General features: G+C 42.2%; 1 protein-coding gene across 1 annotated transcript in view; it reads right to left on the bottom strand.

The window, feature by feature from the left end:
- The window catches only part of ZEB1 (zinc finger E-box binding homeobox 1), a 194,756-nt gene that overhangs the window by 10,428 nt on the left and 166,202 nt on the right, over nucleotides 1-18,126 (bottom strand). The window contains exons 5-6 of the mRNA XM_030832264.2: nucleotides 9,623-9,825; nucleotides 6,417-6,522 (exon numbers count right to left, since the gene is read on the bottom strand). Of these exons, the coding sequence (XP_030688124.1) occupies nucleotides 6,417-6,522; nucleotides 9,623-9,825 (309 nt within the window). The remainder of the gene's footprint in view (nucleotides 1-6,416; nucleotides 6,523-9,622; nucleotides 9,826-18,126) is intronic.

Below are 18,126 nucleotides of genomic sequence, written 5' to 3'. Positions count from 1 at the left end.
AACCTGTTTTTTTTTGATTCTATATATATGTGTTAGCATATGGTATTTGTTTTTCTCTTTCTGACTTACTTCACTCTGTATGACAGACTCTAGGTCCATCCACCTCACTACAAATAACTCAATTTCGTTTCTTTTTATGGCTGAGTAATGTTCCATTGTATATATGTGCCACATCTTCTTTATCCATTCATCTGTCGACGGACACTTAGGTTGCTTCCATGTCCTTGCTATTGTAAATAGAGCTGCAGTGAGCATTGTTGTACATGACTCTTTCTGAATTATGGTTTTCTCAGGATATATGCCCAGTAGTGGGATTGCTGGGTTGTATGGTAGTTCTATTTTTTAGTTTTTTAAGGAACCTCCATACTGTTCTCCATAGTGGCTGTATCAATTCACATTCCCACCAACAGTGCAAGAGGGTTCCCTTTTCTCCACACCCTCTCCAGCATTTATTGTTTGTAGATTTTTTGATGATGGCCATTCTGACCGGTGTGAGGTGATACCTCATTGTAGGTTTGATTTGCATTTCTCTAATGATTAGTGATGTTGAGCACCCTTCCATGTGTTTGTTGGCAATCTGTATATCTTCTTTGGAGAAATGTCTATTTAGGTCTTCTGCCCATTTTTGGATTGGGTTGTTTGTTTTTCTGATATTGAGCTGCATAAGCTGCTGGTGTATTTTGGAGATTAATCCTTTGTCAGTTGCTTCATTTGCAAATATTTTCTCCTTTCTGAGGGTTGTCTTTTCATCTTGTTTATAGTAACCTTTGCTGTGCAAAAGCTTTGAAGTTTCATTAGGTCCCATTTGTTTGTTTTTGTTTTTATTTCCATTTCTCTAGGAGGTGGGTCAAAAAGGATCTTGCTGTGATTTATGTCATAGAGTGTTCTGCCTATGTTTTCCTCTAAGAGTTTGATAGTTTCTGGCCTTACATTTAGGTCTTTAATCCATTTTGAGTTTATTTTTGTGTATGGTGTTAGGAAGTTTTCTAATCTCATTCTTTTACACGTAGCTGTCCAGGTTTCCCAGCACCACTTATTGAAGAGGCTGTCTTTTCTCCACTGTATATTCTTGCCTCCTTTATCAAAGATAAGGTGACCATATGTGCGTGGGTTTTTCTCTGGGCTTCTATCCTGTTCCATTGATCTATCTTTCTGTTTTTGTGCCAGCACCATACTGTCTTGATCACTGTAGCTTTGTAGTATAGTCTGAAGTCCGGGAGCCTGATTCCTCCAGCTCTGTTTTTCGTTCTCAAGATTGCTTTGACTATTTGGGGTCTTTTGTGTTTCCATACAAGTTGTGCAATTTTTTTGTTCTAGTTCTGTGAAAAATGCCATTGGTAGTTTGACAGGGATTGCATTGAACCTGTAGATTGCTTTGGGCAGTATACTCATTTTCAGTGTTGATTCTTCCAATCCAAGAACACAGTATATCTCTCCATCTGTTTGTATCATCTTTAATTTCTTTCATCAGTGTCTTATAGTTTTCTGCATACAGGTCTTTTGTCTCCTTAGGTAGGTTTATTCCTAGGTATTTTATTCTTTTTGTTGCAATGGTAAATGGGAGTGTTTCCTTAATTTCTGTTTCAGAATTTTCATTATTAGTGTGTATATAGGAATGCAAGAGATTTCTGTGCATTAATTTTGTATCCTGCTACTCTACCAAATTCATTGATTAGCTCTAGTAGTCTTCCGGTAGCATCTTTAGGATTCTCTAGTACAGTATCATGTCATCAGCATTACTTCTTCTTTTCCGATTTGGATTCCTGTTCTTTTTCTTCTCTGACTGCTGTGGCTAAAACTTCCAAAACTATGTTGAATAAGAGTGGTGAGAGTGGGCAACCTTGTCTTGTTCCTGATCTTAGTGGAAATGCTTTCAGTTTTTCACCATTGAGAATGATGCTGGCTGTGGGTTTGTCATATATGGCCTTTATTATGCTGAGGTAAGTTCCCTTTATGCCTACTTTTTGGAGGGTTTTTATCATAAATGGGTGTTGAATTTTGTCAGAATCCTTGCATTCATGGGATAAATCCCACTTGATCATGGTGTATGATCCTTTCAATGTGCTGATGGATTCTGTTTGCTAGTATTTCTTTTTTTTTTTTTTTTTACGGTACGCGGGCCTCTCACTGTTGTGGCCGCCTCTCCCGTTGCGGAGCACAAGCTCCGGACGTGCAGGCTCAGCGACCATGGCTCATGGGCCCAGCCGCTCTGTGGCAGGTGGGATCTTCCTGGACCGGGGCACGAACCCGTGTCCCCTGCATTGGCAGGTTTACTCTCAACCACTGTGCCACCAGGGAAGCCCTAGCCTTTATTTTAAACTCTATTTTGTCTGATAGGAGAATTGCTACTCCAGCGTTCTTTTATTTCCATTTGCATGGAATATCTTTTTCCATCCCCTCACTTTCAGTCTGTATGTGTCCCTAGGTCTGAAGTGCACCTCTTGCAGACAGCATATGTTTCTGTATCCATTCAGCCAGTCTGTGTTTTGGTTGGAGCATTTAATACATTTACATCTAAGGTAATTATTGATATGTATGTTCCAATTACCATTTTCTTAATTGTTCTGGGTTTGTTATTGTAGGTCTTTTCTTTCTCTTGTGTTTCCTGCCTAGAGAAGTTCCTTCAGCATTTGTTGTAAAGCTGGTTTGGTGGTGCTGAATTCTGTTAGCTTTTGCTTGTCTGTAAAGGTTTTAATTTCTCCGTCCAATCTGAATGAGATCCTTGCTGGGTAGAGTAATCTTGGTTGTAGGTTCTTCCCTTTCATCACTTTAAATATGTCCTGCCACTGCCTTCTGGCTTGCAGAGTTTCTGCTCAAAGATCAGCTGTTAACCTTATGGGATTCCCTTCTGTGTTATTTGTTGCTTTTCCCTTGCTGCTTTTAATTCTTTGTATTTAATTTTTGATAGTTTGATTAACATGTGTCTTGGTATGTTTCTCTTTGGATTTATCCTGTATGGGACTCTCTGTCCTCTTGGAGTTGATTATTTCCTTTCCCATATTAGGGAAGTTTTCAACTATAATCCCTTCACATATTTTCTCAGTCCCTTTCTTTTTCTCCTCTTCTTCTGGGACCCCTGTAATTCGAATGTTGGTGAGTTTAATGTTGTCCCAGAGGTCTCTGAGACTGTCCTCAATTCATTTCATTCTTTTTTATTTATTCTGCTCTGTGGTAGTTATTTCCAGTATTTTATCTTCCAGGTCACTTATCCGTTCTTCTGCCTCAGTTATTCTGCTATTGATTCCTTCTAGAGGATTTTTAATTTCATTTATTGTGGTGTACATCATTGTCTGTTTGCTCTTTAGTTCTTCTAGGTCCTTGTTAAATGTTTTTTGTATTTTCTCCATTCTATTTCCAAGATTTTGGATCATCTTTACTATCGATCACTCTGAATTCTTTTTCAGGTAGACTGCCTATTTCCTCTTCATTTGTTCAGTGTCGTGGGTTTTTACCTTCTTCATCTGCTGTGTATTTCTGTCTTCTCATTGCCTAAGTTACTGCGTTTGCGGTCTTCTTTTCACAGGCTGCAGGTTCTGTTTTTGGTGTCTGCTCCAAGTGGCTAAGGTTGGTTCAGTGGGTTGTGTAGGCTCCTAGTGGAGGAGACTGGTGCCTGTGTTCTGGTGGGTGAGGCTGGATCTTGTATTTCTGGTCGACAGGACCGTCCGTGTCCAGTGGTGTGTTTTGGGGTGTCTGTGACCTTATTATGATTTTAGGCAGCCTCTTTGCTAATGGGTGGGGTTGTGTTCCTGTCTTGCTAGTTGTTTGGCATGGCCTGTCCAGCACTGGATCTTGCTGGTCACTGAGTTTAGCTGGGTCTTAGCATTGAGACGGAGATCTCTGGGAGAGCTCTCGCCAATTGATATTACATGGGGCCAGGAGGTCTCTAGTGGACCAGTGTCCTGAACTCGGCTCTCCCACCTCAGAGACTCAGGCCTGACACCCAGCTGGAGCACCAAGACCCTGTCAGCCACACGGCCAGGTATGTGGGGAGAGTCTTGCCTATTGGGAAGTCTGTGGTCTTCTGCCGGCATTCTGTAGGAGTTGTTCCATATGTAGATGTATATCTGATGCATTTGTGGGGAGGAAGGTGATCTCCTCGTCTTACTCCTCCGCCATCTTGAAGGTCCTCCCTGTTCTTTATTCTTAGTGATGCTTCAAGGAACAACTTTCTCTATGGACTTAGTATCAGGAAGGGTTGTGCTTTTTCCAGCAACTGATTCTTTTTACTTACAGTCAGTCTGGGTCTTGGTTACTAATTGTAGTTTTCTTACTTCCGAAACCTTAGGGTCTAATTTGTGGTCACTTCTAGCATGTGCAAAGGATTTTATATATTCCTTTTGTTCTCATGTTTACTTCATGCCTGTCTTACTTTCTTAACTTTATTTTTCTTAAATGTTTTTAAAATTTTTGCTGTATTGAATGTGTACAAGCCTCATAGTAAATAATTTTAAGAATAAGAGACATAAATACATAATGAATGGAGAGCAGAGCACAGTGGAAGTTTTGGTTCTACGATGTGGCCTAAATTTGCCTTATCTTTTAAAGCAGCAGCATACTGTTAGCTTATACAAAGCTCTTCACCATCGAAACTCCTAAAGTTTTTCTGTAGGTACTACAGCTACTAGCTCCCTACTTGATTGAGGTTGATTTTTGAATATCAACGTAGGATTCTGTGATTATTAACTTCTTGTTTCTAGACTTATATTTTAATGTTTGGTGTGATCTGTGCGTCCCAACTGCGTATCATCTATAGATCTGATAAGTCCTCTTGTATGACTGCAATAGGACCATATGACATTCACTTTGTAAGTGAATCTTACTTTAGGAAGGGATGCTTCTGAACTCATTCTACAAGGCCAGCATCAGCCTGATACCAAAACCAGACAAAGACACTTTATAAAAATCTACAAACTCACAGAAAAAGAGATCAGATCTGTGATTACCAGAGGCGGGGGGTGGGGGGGACCTGGATGAAGGTGGTCAAAAAAGGTACAAACTTCCAGTTATAAGAAGTTATAAGGTAAGTAAGTACTAGGAATGCCATGTATAACATGATAAGTATAATCAACACTGCAGCATGTTGTATATGGAAGCTGAGAGTAAATCCCAAGAGCTCTCATCACAAGGAACGTATTTTTTTGTATAATTTTGCGTCTGCATGAGATTATCACAGTAAGTTTAGTGAACGTCCATCATTTCATGATGTACGTAAGTCAGATCACACTGTACACCTTAAACTTATACAGTGCTATATGTCGATTATAAGGCCGGAAGAAAAAAGGACAGTGGTGTAAGAGGAGAAAAGGTCCATTTAATATATATATAAATATATGTTAATATATATGTATAAAATTGATGAAAACTGTTCAATGGCACAGGAGCTGAGAAGCTGAGAAACAGGATCCTATTCCAGGCTCTAAAAGACAATCTTTACTTTCCAGACACATTATAATGTGTAAAAATTTTAAACTGTATTTGTATGAGTCTTGGTTTAAGTGGTAACTTTAACATTATTTAGCCCTCAACAACCAATTCAGCACAACGTCTATAAATGCAATTCCAAAATAAAACACAGATATCACCAAGCAGCCCTCATAAGGCCACCCAACTCTACTCTTCTTGCAGGACATTTGTGAAATCTTCACAAAATAAGCGTGTGCAGACACATAATTTCCCACTCATGAGCTAACCACTGTTTTTCATTAAAATTATTTAAGTCTTAAGTAATACATCAGAATTAATCAGGAGACGAACAGAGTTCATAATGCAAATGTGGGATACTTTCTAGGTTTTGAGAGCTTTTGTGGAAACAAGTTTCTAAACAGACATAACATTTTTACCATATAGTAATGTTCATTCTGTACATAAAGCTGCAGACAATGACTAGAAGGGAAGGGTGAGAGGAGGGCGGAGCTAAGTCCCCCTTCACGCCTCAGTCCGCGCCCTGCTGTGCTGCCCTCTCCCGCTGACTCCACAGCACCCACTGCCACCTCCTGCCTCGAGTTCCATTTCTACTTCTCTCAGGTAGAGTGTCTTCATCTCCTCCTTTCCTTGTGCACATGGTACCCCGTACCCTTTATCATTCCCTTGTTAACTGTGCAGACATTCACCAGAAAGCTGAAGTGTTTTCAGGTTGTATGTCTGGTTAATGCATGCTATTCTGATGAGGAAATTTGGAGTATGTCCTATTGACTTGCTATACTTTAGTATACTTGCTATACTTTATACTTGCTATACTTTAGTCAAAGATTAAGATTCCAGTAAAATACCATTTACAAGCAGAAGATTTCTCCAGATTAGTCTTTATCCTAAAAGAAAAGCAGCATTTCTAATCGTGTGTGTAGATCGCATGTGATACTAATTTATTACCGTAATTGCTATGATATTCACCATAGACAAAGAAAACAAATATTTACCACTGTGGATTCTTAAGTGCTCTTTTAGATGGTGTTTGTATTTGAAAGCTTTTCCACATTCAGTGCACTTGAATTTACGATTACCCCCAGACTGCGTCACATGTCTCTGTAAGAAAGAATTGGTGTTTTATTTATAAAGCAAAAAGGCTTTAGAGATAAAGAACATCCAATCTACTAAAAGTAAGGTTTTGGTGATTCTCAAATTTTAACAGTCACAAAAATCTAACACTAGGAATATTACCAAAAGGAGGTTGATCATGGCAACAGAATTTTGACGTAAAGGAAAATCTCCACTTCCTAAAGGATCAGAAGTGTGAAGCAGCACAGCATTAGCACAAACACTACGCACTTCGCTAGGAACTAGAGGCCACGTCGCCTGCAGTCTGACTCACAGATAACGGAACTGCAGTCGAGAACATCCGTCATCTGTCTGTAGCACAGTTACTACGCAGAAGAAAAGGCCGGGCTTTTTCAGCACCGTAGCCTGTCTCTAGTAAGTTTGGTATTTCCAAAGTGTGCCTTAATCTGATGATTTAAAAAGCGCCCCCATGTTTTTCAGCCAGCATGGGTGGTTGTACTAGCTTTCTGCCTGGCTCACCAACCCCACTTCTGTATGCTTCGAATCTATCCTGCACCCGCTGTTACTCTCACAGAAGCACCACTGGAATTGACTTACTCAACAATTCTGCGCACAGATTTCTAGAGGATTCCTCTCCACCCCTGAACCCAGATTCTACTACTACGGACGCCAGGTTCATAGCCCCTGAGTTTCCAGGCTTCTTCGCCAGTCCCCTCTCAGGAGCCTATGTCCCAGTCGTCCAGTGGGTCCCAACCTCCTGCACATGTACTGCTCTTCGCCTCCTTGCTCTGATTTATACTATGCCTTACTTCCTGGCTCTGCTTCCCCTGAATTCTGACAGTTAAGATTCTACCCATCTGTCAAAGGCTCAGGCTCTGCTTGCTGCGTGCTCTCCCTCACTGGACTCTCCCTTCTTCTGTCCTTCGTACAGGAAGGACAGAGAATGAGCACGCACCGTGCTCTACTTCACCCAAACCCCTGGCTTTGAAAGCGAACATACGGTGACAACTCCCAAACGTCTCTCGCTCGACGTCTCCCATCCCCTCAATGCCAGGCCCTCGCAGCCGGCCGCTCCCTCGATGGTCCCCACTGGGAAGCAACTGGCCACTGTCAACAGGCCTGCGGTGACGCCTGCATTTCTCTCCTGAAGAGTCGGCCCTCCCCTCGTGTGTCTCTTACCTCTGTGAATAACCCCCTCATTGATCTGATCATCATTTAAGCCCTGAACTTCGGAGGAATCCCTGATCCCTCTCTTTCCCTCAGACCCTTGTTCAATCCCGCAGCAAGCCATCCCGCCCCCACGGTCCCTCACGATGTTGCGTCTGCCACACCGACCACCTCTGGCCTAGACCACAGCCTCTAAGTGGGCTCCCTGCTTCCTTCTTGTCTCTCTGTCTACTTTCCACCCAGGAGCCCGAGCTGCCTTAGAATTTAAAGACAAAATGCAGTATCTTTCAGTGGCTTCCCTATCACACTTATTCTCAGAAAGGTCTCCCTACCCTGTAAAAAAAGAAAAACTTTCTATCCTCTTACTCTTATTTTTTCATCATTCTACCTGCTTTTATAGCTTACATTTCGGTCACCTACTAATTAATACACGCCTTCTACTGGCAGGGACTTGGCTCATCTTTTTCACCATTGTGCCTTTAACACCTACAACAGGCCTCATACAGAATCGAAACTCAGACACTTTTCAAAGGCCAGCAAGGCAGATGGTCTGCCCTTTGGTCCTAACCTAAATTGTTCCCAATTCTGTTTCTCACATTATTACATTTATCACAGCTCCTTTCTGACGTTGGTCTGACTACATACTTCACATATAAAACCGACTACCTTTGCAAAACCCATCAGACAAATCCTCACAGAAAGTGGCCTTCACCCTCATCAGAGATCTTACAATTTTATAGCAGCATCTCCTGCTTTCCCCACCAGTTCCATCTGTCCTCTGAAGGTCCCCTCCTTTGACAAGGGCCCTCAGGGTAGAGGATGTGGGGCAGCAGAGGCAGGACGGAGCTGCTCCCCAAACATCACCTGGCAGGCCCTTTCCCCAGGGCTTGTCTATAGCATGGTCATGTCGGGACACCAGGGTGGCAAGAGCATGCGTCTGTATTGTCCCTGACAAGACTCGTGCGGGGCAGATGCGAACAGATGGGCTTTGTCTTCCGTGTGTCAGTTTTCTCCCCTCCTGGCGCTCGCTCCACCCCAAGTGCCCTGCGTGGACTGACCCACCTAAGGAGAAGCTTGGTTCTTGCTCCCTGCCTGCCACCCTCCCACACCCCTTATCTTAGTTCGTGAGTGTTGTCCCCAGAGTCCTGAGAGGACAGGCTGACCCTTCTCATCATTCTGTTGCAGTTTTCTGGTTTGGGGTAACTTGTCCTCTAGGGGATCTGTGACTTAGGTGCACACAGAGCAGACTCTCATGCACTCAGGTGGACAGATGTTCACATCCTTGGATATAAGAAACTGGACATAGCCTCAACATACCCTGTGCAGCTGAATATTTACTTGACTTTTAAATCTAGAATTAAGTAGCTAAATTTCATTACTTGCAGTTGATAGTTATCAGGATCTTATAAAAGGACAACTGGCAAAAGCTTCTTTAACTTTAACCTGTACTTAAGTACAGAGCCAACAATTTAAATATAACTTACACTTACAGGATAGTCTTGGTCTATGCTTCTAGAAATTGAGGCAAAGTGAAACAAGTAGAATAAACCATATGAAAATTGAATCTTCAGATTAAAAATGGTTTAGACTCTGAACTTTAGATTTTTAGAGGCATGCAGTTTATGTAATCAGTTGTTTTCTCTACACTGAACATTCCAGTAGTATGTATTCTGAAATCCTAAACGTAAGAGAAATATTTGTTATGGTATAAGCAAAACAATTAAATTGAGATGAAAGGGACCTACCTGAAAAAGAAAACTTAGTTACCTCTAACATAGTGTTCATATGTGCTTTTAAAATCAGAAATGACCAGATAATCCAAATGAATAATCACTTTCCTTTTCATAAGGCTGTAGACCAGACACATCCCCTAAATTTTTCAGTATATTAAAACCCTCGCCTTCTGTGGAGGGGTGAGTTTTCAGTGTGGAAATTTCGTGAATGCAGTCATTCCACTTACTTGATCTCTTCCTGATTTGTGGGAGGTCATGTGACGTTCGAGCTGGGTTCTGTACGCAAAGGTGTAACTGCACAGGGAGCAACTGAAGTTGTCTTCGTTCTTTTCATGGCGATATTTAATGTGTTCTTTCAGAGAGGTAAAGCGTTTATATCCTCTGTCACAATATGGGCAGGTGAGTAACTGGGAAAATGCATCTGGTGTTCCTGTAAAAGAAGGATCATATATTTTAAAGTTAAAACGTTAAAAAAATATTGCCAGGACAGACTGTCAAGATGGCGGAACAGTAAGACGCGGAGATCACCTTCCTACCCACAGATACACCAGAAATACATCTACACGTGGAACAGCTCCTACAGAACACCTGCTGAATGCTGGCAGAAGACCTCAGACCTCCCAAAAGGCAAGAAACCCCCCCCATGTACCTGGGTAGGGCAAAAGAATAGGGACGGGATCTGCACCAGGGGGAGGGAGCTGTGAAGGAGGTAAGGTTTCCACACACTAGGAAGCCCCTTCGCGGGCGGAGACTGCGAGTGGCGGAGGAGAGCGCAGCCACAGGGGTGCGGAGGGCAAAGCGGGGAGATTCCCGCACAGAGGGTCGGTGCCGACCGGCACTCACCAGCCCGAGAGGCTCGTCTGCTCACCCGCCAGGGCGGGTGGGGCTGGGAGCTGAGGCTCGGGCTTCGGCCGGATCGCAGGGAGAGGACTGGGGTTGGCGGCATGAACACAGCCTGCAGGGGGTTAGTGCGCCACGGCTGGCCGGGAGGGATTCGGGGAAAAGTCTGGACCTGCCAAAGAGGTAAGAGACCATTGTTTCCTGGTGCGCGAGGAGAGGGGATTAAGAGCGCTGCTTAAAGAAGCTCCAGAGACGGGCGTGAGCCGCGGCTAAAAGCGCGGACCCCAGAGACGGGCGGGAGACGCTAAGGCTGCTGCTGCCGCCCCCAAGGGGCCTGTGTGCGAGCACAGGTCACTCTCCACACCTCCCTCCCAGGAGCCTGTGCAGCCCGCCACTGCCAGGGTCCCGGGATCCAGGGACAACTCCCCCGGGAGAACGCACGGCGCGCCTCAGGCTGGTGCAACGTCACGTCCGCCTCTGCCGCCGTAGGCCCGCCCCGCACTCCGTACCCCTCCCTCGCCCCGGCCTGAGTGAGCCAGAGCCCCCGAATCAGCGGCTCCTTTAACCCCGTCCTGTCTGAGCGAAGAACAGACGCCCTCCAGCGACCTACACGCAGAGGCGGGGCCAAATCCAAAGCTGAGCCCCTAGGAGCTGTGAGAACAAAGAAGAGAAAGGGAAATCTCTCCCAGCAGCCTCAGGAGCAGCGGATTAAATGTCCACCATCAACATGATGTACCTGCATCTGTGAAATACCTGATTAGACAACATATCATCCCAAATTGAGAAGGTGGACTTTGGGAGCAACTGTAGACTTGGGTTTGGTTTTATGTTTATCTTAGTTTAGTGTTTAGAGCTTGTTATCACTGGGTTTTTTTTTTTTTTGCGGTACGCAGGCCTCTCACTGTTGTGGCCACTCCGGACGCGCAGGCTCAGCAGCCATGGCTCACGGGCCCAGCCGCTCCGCGGCATGTGGGATCTTCCCAGACCAGGACATGAACCCAAGTCCCCTGCATCAGCAGGCAGACTCTCAACCTCTGCGCCACCAGGGAAGCCCACTGGTAGATTTTTTATTGATTTGGTTGCTCTCTTCCTTTTAGATATTTTTCTTTTTCTCTTTTTGTGAGTGTGTATGTGTTTGCTTCTTTGTGTGATTTTGTCTGTACAGCTTTGCTTTACCATTTGTCCTACGGTTCTGTCTGTCTAGTATAGTTTTGAGCACTTGTTATAATTGGGGGATTTGTTTTATGGTTTGGTTGCTCTATTCTTTCTTTCCCCTTTTTTTAAATTACTTTTTAATTCATTTTTAATAATTAAAAACTTATTTTAATAACTTTCTTTTCTTTTTTCTTTTTTTCCCTCCCTTTTCTTCTGAGCTGTGTGGCTGACTGACAGGGTCTTGGTGCTCCAGCTGGGTGTCAGGCCTGTGCCTCTGGGGTGGGAGAGCTGAGTTCAGGACACTGGTCCACCAGAGACCTCCCGGCTTCACATAATATCAGTCAGCGAAAGCTCTCCCAGAGATCTCCATCTCAACGCTAAGACTCAGCTCCACTCAATGACCAGCAATCTCTAGTGCTCGACAGGCCATGCCAAACAACTAGCAAGACAGGAACAACCCAGCCCATTAGCAGAGAGGCTGCCTAAAATCGTAAGTAGAGAGGCTGCCTAAAATCATAAGTCCACAGACACCCCGAAACACACCACTGGACATGGTCCTCCTGCCCAGCAGAAAGACAAGATCCAGCCTCATCCACCAGAACACAGGCACTAGTCCCCTCCACCAGGAAGCCTACACAACCCCACTGAATCAACCTTACCCACTGCGGGCAGACACCAAAAACAACGGGAACTACGAACATGCAGCCTGCGAAAAGGAGACCCCCAAAACAGCAAGTTAAGCAAAGTGAGAAGACAGAGAAACACACAGCAGATGAAAGAGCAAGGTAAAAACCCACCAGACCAAACAAGTGAAGAGGAAATAGGCAGTCGACCTGAAAAAGAATTCAGAGTAATGATAGTAAAGATGATCCAAAATCTTGGAAATAGAATGGAGAAAATACAAGAAACATTTAACAAGGACCTAGAAGAACTAAAGAGCAAACAGACAATGAAAAACAGATAAGTGACATGGAAGACAAAATAGTGGAAATAACTACCACAGAGCAGAAAAAAGAATGAAATGAATTGAGGACAGAAGAAGAAGAGGAGAAAAAGAAAGGGATGTCCAAGAAAATACTTGAAGAGATTATAGCTGAAAACTTCCCTAATGTAGGAAATAATCAAGTCCAGGAAGCGCAGAGTCCCATACAGAAACATGTCAAGACACACATTAATTAAACTAGAAAAAATTAAATACAAAGAAAATATATTAAAAGCAGCAAGGGGAAAACAACAAATAACATACAAGGGAATCCCCATAAGGTTAACAGCTGATCTTTCAGCAGAAACTCTGCAAGCCAGAAGGGAGTGGCAGGACATATTTAAAGTGATGAAAGGGAAAAACCTACAACCAAGAGTACTCTACCCAGCGAGGGTCTCATTCAGATTCGATAAGAGAAATCAAAACCTCTACAGACAAGCAAGAGCTAAGAGAATTCACCACCAAACTAGCTTTACAACAAATGCTAAAGGAACTTCTCTAGGCAGGAAACACAAGAGAAGGAAAAGACCTACAATAACAAACCCAAAACAATTACGAAAATGGTAATAGGAACATACATATCTATAACTAGCTTCAATGTAAATGGATTAAATGCTCCAACCAAAAGACGTAGACTGGCTGAATGGATACAAAAACAAGACCCATATATATGCTGTCTACAAGAGACCCACTTCAGACCTAGGCACACATACAGACTGAAAGTGAGGGGATGGAAAATGATACTCCATGCAAATGGAAATCAAAAGAAAGCTGGAGTAGCAATTCTCCTATGAAGCAGACACAAGAGACAAAGAAGAACACTACATAATGATCAAGGGATCAATCCAAGAAGAAGATAATAACAATCGTAAATATTTATGCACCCAACATAGGAGCACCTGAATACATAAGGCAAATGCTAACAGCCATAAAGGGGAAATGGACAGTAACACAGTCACAGTAGGGGATTTTAACACCCCACTTTCACCAATGGACAGATCATCCAAAATGAAAATAAATAAGGAAACAAGCTTTAAATGATACATTAAACAAGATGGACTTAATTGATATTTATAGGACATTCCATCCAAAAACAACAGAATACACTTTCTTCTCAAGTGCTCGTGGAACATTCTCCAGGATAGATCATACCTTGGGTCACAAATCAAGCCTTGGTAAGTTTAAGAAAACTAAAATTATATCAAGTATCTTTTCTGACCACAATGCTATGAGATTAGATATGAATTACAGGAAAAAAAAAACCATGGAGGCTAAACAATACACTACTAAATAACTATAACTAAGATCACTAAAGAAATCAAAGAGGAAATCCAAAAATACCTAGAAACAATGACAGTGAAAACACAACGGCCCAAACACAACGACCCAAAACCTATGGGATGCAGCAAAAAGCAGTTCTAAGAGGGAAGTTTATAGCAATACAATCCTACCTCAAGAAACAAGAAACATCTCAAATAAACAACCTAACCTTACACCTAAAGCAATTAGAGAAGAACAAAAAAATCCAAAAGTTAGCAGAAGGAAAGAACTCATAAACATCAGATCAGGTATAAATGAAAAAGAGATGAAGGAAACAGTAGCAAAGATCAGTAAAATTAAAAGCTGGTTCTTTGAGAAGATAGGCAAAATTGATACACCATTAGCCAGACTCATCAAGAAAAAAAAGGGAGAAGACTCAAATCAATAGAATTAGAAATGAAAAAGGAGACAAGTGACACTGCTGAAATACAAAGGATCATGAGAGATTACTACAAGCAACTCTATGCCAATAAAATGGACAACCTGGAAGAAATGGACACATTCTTAGGCACAACCTGCCAAGACTGAATCAGGAAGAAACAGAAAATATGAACAGACCAATCACAAGCACTGAAACTGAGACTGTGATTAAAAATCTTCCAACAAACAAAAGCCCAGGACCAGATGACTTTACAGGCGAATTCTATCAAACATTTAGAGAAGAGCTAACACCTAACCTTGTTAAACTCTTCCGAGGGAGGAACATTCCCAAAACTCATTCTACAAGGCCACCCTCACCCTGATACCAAAACCAGACAAAGATGTCACAAAGAAAGAAAACTACAGGCCAACACCACTGATGAACATAGGTGCAAAAATCCTCAACAAAATACTAGCAAACAGAATCCACAGCACATTAAAAGGATCATACACCATGATCAGTTGGGGTTTTTCCTAGGAATGCAAGGATTCTTCAGTATACGCAAATCAGTCAATGTGATACATCCTATTAACAAACTGAAAGAGAAAAAGCTGTCGACAAAATTCAACACCCAACACCCATTTCCCTCCAGAAAGTAGGCATAGAGGGAACTTACCTCAACATAATGAAGGCCATATATGACAAACCCAAAGCCAACATCATTGTCAATGGTGAAAAACTGGAACCATTTCCTCTAAGATCAGGAACAAGACAAGGGTGTCCACTCTCACCACTATTATTCAATATAGTTTTGTAAGTTTTAGCCACAGCAATCAGAGAAGAAAAAAGAAATAAAAGGAATCCAAATCAGAAAAGAAGTAAAGCTGTCACTGTTTGCAGATGACACAATACTATACATAGAGAATCCTAATCTAAAGATGCTCCCAGAAAACTACGAGAGCTAATCAGTGAATTTGGTAAAGCAGCAGGATACAAAATTAATGCACAGAAGTCTCTTGCATTCCTCCCATTTACCATTGCAACAAAAAGAGTAAAACACCTAGGAATAAACTTACCTAAGGAGACAAAAAACCTGTATGCAGAAAAGTATAAGACACTGATGAAAGAAATTAAAGATGATACAAACAGATGGAGGGATATACCATGTTCTTGGAGAGATATACCATGTTCTTGGATTGGAAGAATCAACACTGTGAAAATGACTCTACTACCCAAAGCCATCTACAGATTCAACACCATCCCTATCAAACTACCAATGGCATTTTTCACAGAACTAGAACAAAAAATTACACAATTTGTATGGAAACACAAAAGACCCCGAATAGCCAAAGCAGTCTTGAGAAAGAAAAACGGAGCTGGAGGAATCAGGCTCCTGGACTTCAGACTGTACTACAAAGCTACAGTAATCAAGACCGTATGGTACTGGCACAAAACCAGAAATATAGATCAGTGGAAAGAAAGAACAGAGATAAACCCATGCACATATGGTCCCCTTAATTTTCATAAAAGGAACCAAGAATACAATGGAGAAAAGACAGCCTCTTCATTAAAGTGGTGCTGGGAAAACTGGACAGCTACATGTGAAAGAATGAAATTAGAACACTCCCTAACACCATACACAAAAATTAACTCAAAATGGATTAAAGAATGTAAGGCCAGACACTATAAAACTCTTAGAGGAAAACATAGGCAGAACACTCTATGACATAAATCACAGCAAGATCCTTTTTGACACACCTCCTGGAGAAGTGGAAATTAAAACAAAAATAAACAAATGGGACCTAATGAAACTTAAAACTTGCACAGCAAAGGAAACCATAAGATGAAAAGACAACCCTCAGAATGGGAGAAAATATTTGTAAATGAAGCAACTGACAAAGGATTAATCTCCAACATTTACAAGCAGCTCATGCAGCTCAATTTCAAAAAAACGAACAGCCCAATCCAAAAATGGGCAGAAGACCTAAATAGACATTTCTCCAAAGAAGACACACAGATTGCCAACAAACACATGAAAGGATGCTCAACATCACTAATTACTAGAGAAATGCAAATCAAAACTACAATGAGGTATCACCTCACACCAGTCAGAACGGCCATCATCAAAAAATCTACCAATAATACATGCTGGAGAGGGTGTGGAGAAAAGGGAACCCTCTTGCACTGTTGGTGGGAATGTATATACAGCCACTATGGAAAACAGTATGGAGGTTCCTTAAAAAACTACAAATAGAACTACCATATGACCCAGCAATCCCACTACTGGGCATACACCCTGAGAAAACCATAATTCAAAAAGAGTCATGTACCACAATGTCCATTGCAGCTCTATTTACAATAGCCAGGACATGGAAGCACTAGTCTCAGTGTCCATCGACAGATGAATGGATAAAGAAGATGTGGCACATATATACAGTGGAATATTACTCAGCCACAAAAAGAAACGAAATTGAGTTATTTGTAGTGAGGTGGATGGACCTAGAGTCTGTCCTAGAGTGAAGTGAGTCAGAGAGAGAAAAGCAAGTCCAAGTACAGGAATAAAGATGCAGACATAGAGAAGGGACTTGAGGACACGGGGAGGGGGAAGGGTAAGCTGGGTGGGACAACATGAGAGTGGCATGGACATATATACACTACCAAACGTAAGGTAGATAGCTAGTGGGAGGCAGCCGCATAGCACAGGGAGATCAGCTCGGTGCTTTGTGTCCACCTCGAGGGGTGGGATAGGGAGGGTGGGAGGGAGACGCAAGAGGGAGGAGATATGGGAACGTACGTATATGTATAACTGATTCACTTTGTTATACAGCAGAAAGTAACACACCACGGTAAAGCAATCATACGCCAATAAAGATGTTATAAAAAAATTACCAAAGCTACCACCAAGGTCCTCTGGTATGTACCAGACATTATGCTTTGTATTTGATCCTCAAAACAACACACTGATCTCCCCCTCTATTTTATAAAGAAAGACCGTGAGGCCCAGAAGAGGCTAAACAACTTCCAGATCACACAGCAGTAACGATGGAGTCAGAAGTCAGACGTGCTGTGCGACTTCTTCACTAAAACGTATTTCTTCTCTTCGTTTTCAAGGTTAATTAGAGAAAAACGACACTCTAGTTATAGTCCTTGGAGAGTAAGCAGCACATGGACTATGTCTCTAAGACTCCCTTGCAGGTAGGTGTGGCCCTGTGCCCGCGTTCAGACCAAAAGAGTCGGGGCCAGACCAGGCCTGGCCCCCTGAGACGCCCCCTGCACGGCTCTTCATGTTCTTTTTCCTCCTGAAACACACCAGCACATTTTCTGTATAGTTTTAGCTGGGTGACTATTACGATAGCTTTCAGAAAATAAGGGCATTATGGATGAACTGTTGTTTGTGGAGTGAACTAGATACTTTTTATATATGGAACCATCTAAGCCTGCCAATTCTAAAAATGTAATACTTCTTTGGCCAATTAATATTTAACTAAGAGTAGATTTCCATATTTGATGTATTTCTTCAAAGAAATAAGTTCGTAAGTGACAGCTTATTGTAAATATCATCTTCCCTTCATTTTGGATTTCTTACAGAAAAAGACCACCAAAGAAAGTTTCGGAACATTCTTCAAATGCTTCATAAACATGTGGCCCCATTATTGAAATTCAAGTCTATGTAAATTAAAAGTCTTGCTTAAGGGCAGGCCTGCAAATACTAAGCTGAGCACCTGACACTACACAGCTAAATACGCCGAAATATGTATCAAATATACAAATAAAATCACACAACCAAGACCCCCATGGTTTATGCTGTTTTTTGCAAGTCACCTGGAACCAGAGTTTTTTTCTCTTAGTGATGACTCTGGCATGACCCCCCCTTCTTTGGGGACTAGAGTAGCCACATGAGGACATTTTGGGGGGAAATCAAGTTATATTTTGTCTAGTATCAATTTCCTATTTGTACAGACAAGTGGGAAATCAACATTTGGGACACTCTCCTTGCCAGACTGTCTGTCTATCCTACTGGTCTCAGCAGCTAATGTCAGAGTCCACCGTTACAGGTGTTTGGTCATCAGTAC

This window comes from Globicephala melas, chromosome 2, assembly GCF_963455315.2.
Source record: "Globicephala melas chromosome 2, mGloMel1.2, whole genome shotgun sequence".
In the NCBI taxonomy this organism is placed as follows: Eukaryota; Metazoa; Chordata; class Mammalia; order Artiodactyla; family Delphinidae; genus Globicephala; species Globicephala melas.
This window is presented reverse-complemented; position numbering and strand designations above follow the sequence as displayed.